This window comes from Festucalex cinctus, chromosome 5 (genome assembly GCF_051991245.1).
Source record: "Festucalex cinctus isolate MCC-2025b chromosome 5, RoL_Fcin_1.0, whole genome shotgun sequence".
NCBI lineage: Eukaryota > Metazoa > Chordata > Actinopteri > Syngnathiformes > Syngnathidae > Festucalex > Festucalex cinctus.
In genome coordinates this window covers 27,030,166-27,041,605 of record NC_135415.1, presented here as the reverse complement: position 1 = coordinate 27,041,605, position 11,440 = coordinate 27,030,166, and the positions used below count along the sequence as shown (strand labels likewise).

At 36.7% G+C, this 11,440-nt stretch overlaps 1 protein-coding gene across 2 annotated transcripts in view; it reads left to right on the top strand.

Annotated features, from left to right (window-relative positions):
- The first annotated feature begins 1,202 nt into the window (after window positions 1–1,202).
- The window catches only part of nr6a1a (nuclear receptor subfamily 6, group A, member 1a), a 74,277-nt gene continuing 64,039 nt past the window's right edge, over window positions 1,203–11,440 (top strand). The window contains exons 1-2 of one of the 2 annotated variants that reach the window (XM_077522824.1): window positions 1,203–1,329; window positions 1,419–1,521. In XM_077522824.1, coding sequence (XP_077378950.1) covers window positions 1,455–1,521 — 67 coding nt within the window. In that variant the 5' untranslated portion in view covers window positions 1,203–1,329; window positions 1,419–1,454. Of the gene's footprint in view, window positions 1,330–1,418; window positions 1,522–1,870; window positions 1,991–11,440 lie in introns of those variants that run through there. The other variant, XM_077522825.1, reaches the window with a different exon arrangement.

Genomic DNA, 11,440 nt, shown 5'->3' with positions numbered 1-11,440 from the left:
TTTCCCACAAGTATTTCCATTAAATAAAAATTTCATGAAAACAATATGTAACACGTCAAACCTTGCAACGTGTATTGCTACTGCCATTTTGATATTCATTTGCAAATAAATGAAGAGGTCTATATGTTTGTGACATTCAGTTAATTTTGGGGTTATATGGACATCTGCTGGAGAAAAACACCACTCACATTTGCCGGAGGACACATTACATTGCAATTAAAACTATAACTCCTTGATTTAGTTTTTTTTTTTTTTTTTTCGAAATGTGAGCACATGCACCGAAACAGATGGAAAGACATCTAAAATGCGGATGAATAGCTGAGTTCAAGCAATGAAATGGTCTCTCACCTGGAAACATGTCAGTCACAGGAGAGACCACGTGACAGAGACACAACAAACGGCTATATCAGCCAGAATTCCTTGTGCATTAAAAAGATGTAAACAAAACGTGCCAAACGATATTTCACAGATTTATATGATCATTTAATTGCTATAGCTTATCCTCTAGATCTGAGGATAGTTAAAATGTATAAATCTGTTTAAAAAAAAGAAAAAAAAGATTGAAAAGTAGCACTGAGTGTCATCTTTGATTTTGGGTTCCCTATAACCTCTTATCGTCATTATCCTTATTTCACTATAACATGTACAGAACCGTTCTCGAATCACTACGTTCTGTCTGTTAGTGATTAGAGATAGAAATAGCAGGTGATGGGAATGGAGTGGACAAATATGTTCCCTAAACCACTGGCTCTCATCCCGGGTCCTCAAGTACCCCTATCCAGCCTGTTTTCCATGTATCTCTCAGCTAAACACAGCTAAAGGATTGTTATCAGGCTTCATGCAGAGCTTGCGGATTAGTTGGTCGTTTGAAACACCTGTGTTGGCTGTGGGAGACATGGAAAACAGGCTGGCTGGATCGGGGTACTTGAGGACCGCGGTTGAGAAGCACTGCCACTAAAATGTACTTTTGATGAGAGGAATTGCGGAACGTACAATTCTCCTTGGGCTACATGTTTATGTTTGTTTTATTGTCAGAAACCCATTTTTACCAGTGGATTTATTTATTTGTTTGTTTGTTTATTTATTTATTTTTAAGTCTTGATAAAAACAAAACAAACAACAGAAAAAAAACCAAACCAAACCAAACCAAACCAAACTTGACCAGAAAGGATGCGCGGCCAAACTTCCCACAGGCTCCGAACGCACCACGCTTGTGGGGGTGTGATCGTTTGCTTCCAGGCCGGCTGGCAGCAGTCAAGCAAAAAGCAAAGCATGGGACGCGGCAACGAACGCTGAGCTATCCAGGCTGAGGACAGCCCCGCTTAACCTGTATGTGCCCGCTCACTTCAGCCAGTTGTGTTCACTGCCCACTTTTCATCACTCGCTGACATTGTCATTTTGGGGGGTGGCGGTGGCAGAAGAAAGCGACGCGGTCTCTCAGTCCCCGGAGGAGGATGGAGATAGAGAAGAGGACGAATGGCTTCGACTACCCGGAGAGAAGCAACGCAAAGCCAGCTAACGGTAGGCTAACAGCAACGTTTTGAAATAAAAAGTTTAACTTTCCCCTGAGGCTGTCACTGAACACATCTGTTACTCGAGCTTGTCACGGTTGGGCCGCAAATGAACACAGTATACCTGTGACACAAAGCAGTTGTCACAGTCGTCAAGTTAAAAATGTTACTTCTGTAACGGATTCTTGTTGTGTTTTCGATGTGAGTGTGTTTTTTTTGTTTTTTTTGTTTTTTTTTGATTGAGTGGCAGTTGAATGTAGGTGTATCTCCGTGACTTCCTGCCTCTTGGAGTGCGCGCGTTTGCGCGTGCGCGTCTTAGGAACAGAGGTCGGAATGTTTTTATTTGGTGGTGGTCAGTCAGGCGCGGGGTGATCGTAAAAGGTGAACTTTTGAACTTGGAAGAAACACTGACGCCATTAGTCCCCAAATCCGGTGTTGCACGCGCTCCATAAAATGGAAAAGGGACCCAAATGAAGACGGTGAGAAACTCGAAGATGACAAATTTTCTATTAGCATCCCTTTTGAAGTCAGCTGTGCTTCCGGGGCTTGTAAAGTCCCCATGCTGTCGGTGCACACACAGTGCCCTTGCTCAGATGAGTAGAGAGATGAGCCTCGGGTCCACATTAATACTAACTGTGCCTTACAGCATTGTCTGTGTCAGGCGCCAGTCCATATCGTTGCCTGGCGCGGGTGACTGATGATTTATTGACTTTCCGAGATTAAAATTTCTCTAATCCCCAATGACGGATACGAAGACTGTTTGTTTGATTGACGGATGTGAAGACTGTTTGTTTGATAGAAAGAAGAACAATTGACTTAAATTATCCCAATTAAAAACCGAAGGCAATCAGATAAATGTAATTAATCATGCAAAAACTGTACTGCATCATAATCATTTTAACAGTGCTAAGTGTAATTAAAAAAAAAAAAAGGCTGATGAGCTACATGCCATTCTTGTAACAAACAGATAATCCAACAGAAATTTATATGATTGTTCTGAGAATAGAATCAGAGCAATTATTTATTTTTGCATACATATATTTTTAAAGTCACTATTTGACTATTTATTGTATATTTAATTACCCATCTAATGACTAATTGGCACAAACTAATATTGGTACTAGAGCTGTCAAATTTAATCGATAAGTAATCAATTACAAAATTAGTAGATATTATTTTAATAAATATTCATTTGGAGCCATTTTTATTTTTTTTTTAAATGGTCCAAATCCTCTTATTTCAGCATATCAACAGTAATTGTTCACTGATTTCTGGAGTTCGTCAGAAAAGAAGACTGATTATCTTGTATTCATCGTCTGTGTTAAATCATACTAAGACATTTGCAAACATCTGTTTTTAGTTTGGAAAACAATGACTGAACCAGTAACACAGTACATCCAACCACCCCCCATTTTTTTTTTAATCACTATACGAATATGAAGTACGAAATAAACACTGATCACTGGTTAATAAACAATAATCACTGAAAAATGCTTTTGAAATACACTTTAATGCAACATTAAAAGGAATTCAATTAGTCAATCGATTGAATAATAGATGAATCAATTCTAAAAATATTCGATAGTGACAGCGCTAGTACACATTAGAGATGTAACCATGAATGAACCGACACCTAATCAATTATCAAATTAATCATCAAGTATTTTTGATTATCAATTAATCATTTACATAACATTTTAAATTCAAAATTGTCCAAATCCTCAGAATTTCAGCTTCCCAACAGTAAATATTCTGATTTCTCTTCTCCTCGATGAGACTGATCATGTTTATTTGAGCATGGAGAACAAATCATCTTTATCGTGAATTAAACATTTGCTTTTACTTTGGAATAATAATGTGATTATTTTTCTATTTTCTGACATTTGTAGACCAAACCAGTAATTTAATCATAAAGATTTATCTTTGTACATTTTTTACATTGTCGTTTCAAAATAATGTCCTCTTTTTGACTAAAGGGATGGAAATTAAAACTTTTGTTTTTGTCCCGACTCATCGGTTACGAAAAAGAAAACAAACAAACAAACAAAAAACAACAAAAACAAAATTGTTCTTTATACTGTACCATTGTGGTTCAGAAGTTAGGTTTTGAATTTAAAATTTATAATTCTTTCCCATTTAATGAAATAACAAAGATCTATACTTAGTTAATTTCTTGATTAACTGATCGACTTCTCAAAGTGGTACTGTTTTCCTGACATTTTGACCACTTGATCAATTTTCAGATGGTTGTCTACTGATAATATTTCCCTTATTGCTTCATATGTTAAAGTCCAGCTGGTCAACCTGTCTCTCTCTGGACGGAGAAGTGCAGAACTGTTGACTATTTAAGCCTTTCTATTAGCTCACATTGTTTTCCAAACAAAGCAGCTTAAACCCCCCTCATCTACCTTCTGTTGCAGCCCCTCCGCACAGCCACATTTGAAGAACAAATTCAATTTGTATTGATATTTGAATTGAGAAAGAATATCACTCCACCTTGCTGCTCGATGAAGTGTGCAGGTATTAATGTAATTAAGTTCAGTGGAAGTAGAGGACAAAGCAGCAAAGACAGGTTGGTTAGGAGGCTTGCATATGTTTGGCCCTGGGGGGGGGGGGGGTTTGAAGGCTGGCATGGTGGGGCAGATAGGCTGAAAGAAAGTGCTTTGTCAGCTCCTGCTTTGGCTCGGGTGTAAAGAAGTTGGCTGTAGGACTTGTCCCGTCCCTTGGGGTAGGCTGAAGGGGACGGCTGGCAGTGGGTGGGGCAGTGACAGGATGCAACGCAACCCCCTCCTCTCCTGCCGAGATGCTTGAATGATGAGCCAGGAGGAGTACAGTAGAGGAGGAGCTCATGCAGGAGCAGGGTGGAGGGGTTGGGGGTAGAGGCCATTAATGAAGATGTGATACATCATGTTGGTGTTTCCTCCGCTTTTTAAAAAAAGCTATACTTCAAGAATATAGCATGCAATGTGAAAGCACATACAGTATGTACATACATTAACATGTATACATCCTACTATTTTGAATTAATAAAAAATAATTAGAAGTTCTTTTGTCAGTTTCAATATTGCTGCTTTTGCTGATGTTTTGGATTTTTGTCGAGGTACCGTTTCAGTACCGGTATCGAGGTATCGAAGTCAAAATTTTGTTATTGTGACAACAATCGTTCCGATACCAGCATGTAGTTCGATACTTTTTGTTACTTTTTTCCAAATCAAAAGACAGCTAAAAAAAAAAAAAAAAAAAAGTCATTAAATACTGAGAGAATATGAGAGAGAGCAAAAGAGAGAGAGGAAATGAGAGAGAATGAGATAATATGAGAGAGAGATAATGAGAGAGAATGACAGAATATGAGTGAGAGAGAATATGAAAGAGAGAGAATAAGACATTAATTAGTAGTTTTAAAATTCGGATAAACATAGTGTTATAGTCAGGAGCGGCCCCTGTTCTTTTTGTGTGGGTTAAAGGGACACTTCACTTATTTAGCCCATTATGGCAATAAAAATTAATATTTTGTCTGTAATTAATTTGATACTTTCATTATTTTTCACGTACAATTAGTACCTTTAAAAACACATTTTGCAACTTGCTGTCGACTGAAAATAACATCACAGGTAACCAATCACAGCTCACCTGTTTTCTAGGTTTGGTCATGTGACAGTCACAAGCTGAGCTGTGATTGGTTACCTGAACCCTTGTGATGTCATTTTCAGTCGACAGCACGTTGCAAAATGTCTTTTTTTTTAAGGTACTAATTGTATGTGAAAAATAATGAAAATCTCAAATTTATTATAGGCAAAATATGAATGTTTGACTGCCAAAAATGGCTAAATAAGTAAAGTATCCCTTTAAGGATTTAGGATTGGAGTTTTACATCACATTAACAGTGCGTTCCGCTGAAGTCTCGCTGCACCGGAAGGTTGGGTGCGCTCATCCGGCGAATGCTTTTTAATGGTCTTTCAACAGTTTTGTAAAATAAATTTCCTTACAAAAAAAAAAAAAAAAAAAGAATAAAAATCACCCAATACTCCGGTCCATTTTTTTTTTTTTTGTCTTCATGATGCATTTTTGACTGGTGCGACTTATACTCTGGAGCCAAGCATAGTCAGAAAAATATGAGAATCAGTCAGATGAACGTCCAAAGGAGAAAGAGTTTTAGAACTCCACCCATTTAATTCCCCCACCTTCAAGATAAGTGTTGAGCCAGGTTCATTAGCATTTCAAACAGTGCCAAGTGATTCATCTTACAGCACACACCATGACAGATGGTGAGAGCAATTTAACTACACTGTTTTGATCAATGTAGTTAAATTGCTTTGTTGCTAAAGAGCAATTCAAGAAATCATGTATACAGTATTGGCTTTGTCATACGCATCACTAATGTGGTTACAGTAGTAGTCAAATTACGTTTTTTAAATGTATTTTAAGAGCAAAGTATAGAGAAAAATATTAAAGAATAAAATAAAAGAATAAAGAATAAAATAAAAAGCACAAATTTACTCTATGCGTAAGAAATATGAATAGGCAGACCATGGAAGGGTAAGCACAATAACAATACATTGGGCTGTGCAATTAATCAAAATTGTAATTACAATTTCCATTATTACACTCCACAATTACAAAATCAGCATGATTGTAAAAAAGATTAATACTAATTTTTGAGTTGTTTAAATTTGTACAGTTGCACATTTTTTAAATGTTAAAATAACTAATTTAATGAATTTTGTTTCATCCAAACAGAACTTGCATAATTAGTGTTTCAAAGAATTTTATTTGTCTTAATATTTTTTTTGTTTTTTACGTGTAAACATTCGACCTCCTGCACAGTGGACATGCTGCACTCCAACTTCGTTTTTGCCAACATAAATAAATACATAATAATAATAATAATAATAATAATAATAATTATTATTATTATTATTATTATTTCTGTTTGGTCCAATAGAAACTTACATAATTATAGTGTTTCTATTTTTTTTAATTTGTCTTAATATTTTTAAATACTTAAAAATGTTCTTGTTTTGTATCAAAAATGAAATACCGGTAATTGTTTGAATGACCGTAATTTCAATTTTTGCATAATGATGATGATTATTTTTTCATAATCGAGCCGCCCTAACAACAGATTTGCGTACCAATATGAATTACTCCAGCTATTTCGGTGATTTTATGATTATTTATTTCTTAAATGATACATGCAGCTGAGAAAGCAATTGACCAAATGCACTACTTTGTGTTTATGTTTCATAAGGAAATGTCAAAAATGTTAAAATAGCTTGGGCGCAGGATGAAACCATCAAGCGCTGCAAAAGCGTAGAATTCAACTCATATTGCAGTGTAGGTCATTGCTTTCTTTCACGATTTGTTATTGTGTTGGTTGTAAACCACCACACTTAAAATATTTGTGTGAAGTACCACTTCCAGAATATTTATTTTATCTAAATGTTTACTTTTAATTCCCAACATGAATTATTGATGAAAAATATTATTATGCTATGTATTGATTCTGACTTAAGATAAAATGGCTGAGTCAAAGTCGGTTGAAAATGCTCTGAAAATAATTGTAATAAAGTTCACAACTAATTGACATCTACAGTGTTGGAAATAGCTCAGATGTTATTTCCTGAAATTGTGGTCATCATCAGCCATCCATCTTCATGTTTGTGGGTTTTGTTGTCGTGTGAGATGTGACGGTCGCGCGGGGGAGGTGGCAGCAAGCACTATGGGAACGGTGACCAGGGTCAGTGGGATGTTGCTCTTGAAGCATTAATGGCCTGCTCTGCTGACCTCCACGTAACCCGGGAAAGTATTTACAGCCTCCACTTGATCCATGAGCTACAGGCTGCATGACAGTGACGCTGCTTTCGGAGGTCTCCGATTGCTGCATCCTGGCACAACCCCAGGCTGAAATAGCTGCAAGGGGAGCAAGTAACAGGATGGGCATCAACCATATTTTGAAGGCGAGCGTGTCCCAAGTTGTCAGGGGGAAGTGGTACAGTAATGCTGGGTGAGGTGCCAGCTATGCTTTTATCAGGCCTGTGTGATATTCAACACGCCATAAACATCCTCAATTTGAGTTTGAATTTGGGAGGAAGTTGAGTTCACAGGCAGCTGCAAAAGTCTGAACTTGGTATGTCAATTAGAAATGGCTTGCCTGTAAAATTTCATGTGCTCCTGGAGGACGCGGTTGTCACAGGGTTGTAAAGGAGCAGCTGAGAAGGACCTGATCAAAATGGAATCATAACATCGTGAGTGTAGCTCTGTTGTGAAGTTGCTGCTCTACCTGGGTTAAAAAATGCCATGAAGATGCTTGCTGGTTAATAAAGTCCACCATGTCTTCCAGCAGCATGTCCTCCCATGGTAACTGGTTCGCAGACACAGTTAAGACAGCACAGACATTTCACAGCCAACAGGAAAGACACACAAAGACTCTTTGCAAAAATATGCTAAAGTCCTTTAGTTCTAATTACGGACTTAAACAAACACATACTGTTTGTCAGCTAAGTGGGGTGCACTTTTATTCTCAAAAGACTGAAAGGTATTTATGTCACAATCAGGGCTATTATAGTTTTGGAATTTTCATTTTAGTTAGTTTTTATAAAAAAAAAAAAAAAACTACAAATAAATAAATAAATATATTACCGGTACTTTTCTGCAGTATTTAATAGGGATGTAACAATATCCAAACATCACGATACGATAATTATCACGATATTGTGGGGGGTTGGTGATATTTAAAAAAGATCACATTATTGTTAAAAAACAACAAAAAAAAAAAAAACAAGCTCATACTAAAAAACACACAATATTATGCTTTTGTACATAACAGCAATGCATATAAACCACCTACAATCTCTAATAACAATATTGAGTCATTTACTTGCTAATGAAGCACACATTGATCGCTTCACAAGCAAATTAGGTTCCCCTTCATCTGACAATTAGCATAGATTTTAAACATAGAAGGCCAAAACATCCCTGATGAAAATTAAATTGCACTAATAAACTAGCCACTAGAGGGTGCTAGAACTGCACAAATGGAAATCAACCTGACTTTTTTTTTAACAGGTGTGCTCCTTTTAAATATTGTGAACACGACGACGACGATATTGTGGCAGTTTTAGTATCACGATATCACGATATTGCCCTTATCATCCCTAGCATCCCTAGTATTTAATAAACACCATGGTAAAATGAAAAAAGTAACACATTTCTTACCTAGGCTCATGTACTAAATTGATAATGACCAAATTATAATGACCAAAGACTATTTTCACCATAATTATAGTTAGTTTTAGTTTTTTAAATATAAAATGTAGTTTCAGTTTTCATTTAAAAAAAAAAAAATCATTTTTATTTTATTTAGTTTACAGAAAAGTTTTAATTTTAGTTTTAGTTATTTCGTTAGTTAACTAAAATAACCTTTCTCACAATTTGTATACAGTGTGCAGCATATCGCTGGCGTCGGGCCGAAACCGCATAAGTCACAATTTGGCAAATTGCATATTTCAAAAATCTACATTTTTGGTCAGTCCACACGTGTGGCTGTCGTTTTTACTAATTTCTGACCAATGTAAAGTGTTGGAAATTTCTTGTTCTCTTGGATGATGCAATGTTAATGGTTGAAAAAACAAACAAACAAAAAAAAACAACGTTGTTTTTGGGGTCTCTTAAAAAGTGACCATTTTGGAGGTACAAGGTTTTGGCCCGACGCCAACAATATGTATGGTATAAGTAATCATGTCCATCCTGTTATAAATTTGTTTTAGTACATTAAAAAAAACAACATTTTGTATAATAAAAGTAGTTTGCGTGGCTGCAAACGTTATTAACCCCCCAACACACGCACACGCGCACGCGCGCACAAGGCCTTAGGGGAGTTGAGAGGTCAAGAGTTGCTGCCCATCGCAAGAGGAAATCCTGGATCTGCATATTATGATATGTATCGACACTTTTAAACTTGAATGGGTAACGTTGGGCGTGTTTCTATAACGTGATGATGATTATCAGATGGCTTGGTGCTTCGCTTGAGTTTGCACAGTGCAGTATGCTGACTGACTCTGCGAGGTAGTAAAACTCTGACCCCTGGCATGATGAAAGGGAAGTTGCTCCTTTGAGCGTGTCAAGCCACGGTGAAGAAGCCCCCACCCCATGACCACAACGTGACCCTCAGCCGGGACGCCTGCCGGGATTAGCGCAGATAAAGACATACATTCATTAGCTTAACATAACATACGCTGATGACTGCAGAATGCTCAACTCTGAGGGGCTATAAAAGTGGCCTTCATCCTATTGTTTGATCTGAAAAACTGTATTTACTCTGTGGCCAACACTGAATAAAACAACCCTAAAATAACCTGAAGTGGCGGCAACATTGTGACACATTTCTAATCACTGATTTATTGTAGATTTGCAACACAAATAATGTAGCCGGATACTTTACATAAATCCCATGCAGCTGAAATGTTGCCTAAAGTTTAATTCAGGGGCATCCGTTTTCTAAAAGAAAAAAAAAAAAGGCTTGCTTACGGATTACTTTGTTAAAACAATAGATGCAATGCTTTCATTATTTTCAAACTATTACTATGAATTACACTTTATTTTCCACAAATACATTTAAGTCCCTTTAAAGGCCACTGTGTTGTTCATTGCATTGGCTGGTTTGCTTTTGTTCAGAGAGCAGGCTGGTTGGATTGATTCCTCCATGTTCATTTAATTACAAAGCTGAACTCAAGAGTCAATATGGTTTGTTTAGAATAAACGCCAAATGCAGAGTAAGCAGCTAGCCTGGCTGATATGCAGTAAAATTGCCATTTAGTTATACAGTTTAAAATCTGGTTTTCATGTGGAGTTGTCAAGTTTGCTCGTGCATATTAAGGGCCAAACGTCTTATGAGGCAAGTTATATTATTTATGTAAACTTTTTTTTTTTTTTTTTTTTTTAAATCAAACTGAATAGATGGAACTTTATAAATCCATCACTTTCAGGTGGTATAGCAATACAGAGATGCTGTGAACTTGAGTGGAACTGGGATGCAACACCACAGGGACTGTGCGCTTTGTCAGCCAGAAGCAGCGGGGAGGATAGAGTAGACATTGTGCTGAACTGTGTTACATACTGAGGTCAAGGGTCAGGTGTAGAGGTCAAAAGGATCACCATAGAACAGTCTGTGAAACCAACCCTCAAGTTCCTTCACAATCTGTCATATGAGATGCCGTGAGGAGCGTTACGTGCCACGTAGGGCTGAACCATTTTAGGAAAAAAAATTGAATTGCAATTTTACTGACAAATATTGCAATTTCGACTTTCTTCAAATTTAGATTGCGTACAATATTACAAAGTAAAATAATGTTACAAACATGACAGAAAATGACATACCATCAAAATATCAAAAGCGATTAATAATGTTCGGACACTTAAGAGGTTGTGTGAAAGTGACAGTCCTTTTTCAAGTTTTTAAAAATGGTTCAAGTTAAGGCAAGCTCTACTGTACTACTTGCCATCATCTTTAAATATGCAATTACTATGTAAATAAAAATACATTTTTCAACCAAAAATGGGGGGGCGGTCAGACACGCGTCCTTTGACATACAAATCTACTTCCGGGTTAGCCAGCCCGCACGCTCGCTCGCCGACCAATTGATCGCTCACGTCATATTTATGAAGAAAGCTTCGTCTCCTGCTGCTTTTTTTGTGGAGTTTAAAAAAAAATAAAAAAAAATAAAATAAAAAAAAATAATAATAATAATAATAATAATAATAATAATAATAATAATAGTGATGCAAAGCGACGTATTATAATGGAAGCCATGATGGATTCAAAGCGATCTTTTTCACTCTTGTGCACGAGCCCCCAAGATTTCCTGTTTTACACCATTTTCAGCAAAATAAAAGCATGGCTTTCAAAATAAGTCAGCATAAACGTGAAACTA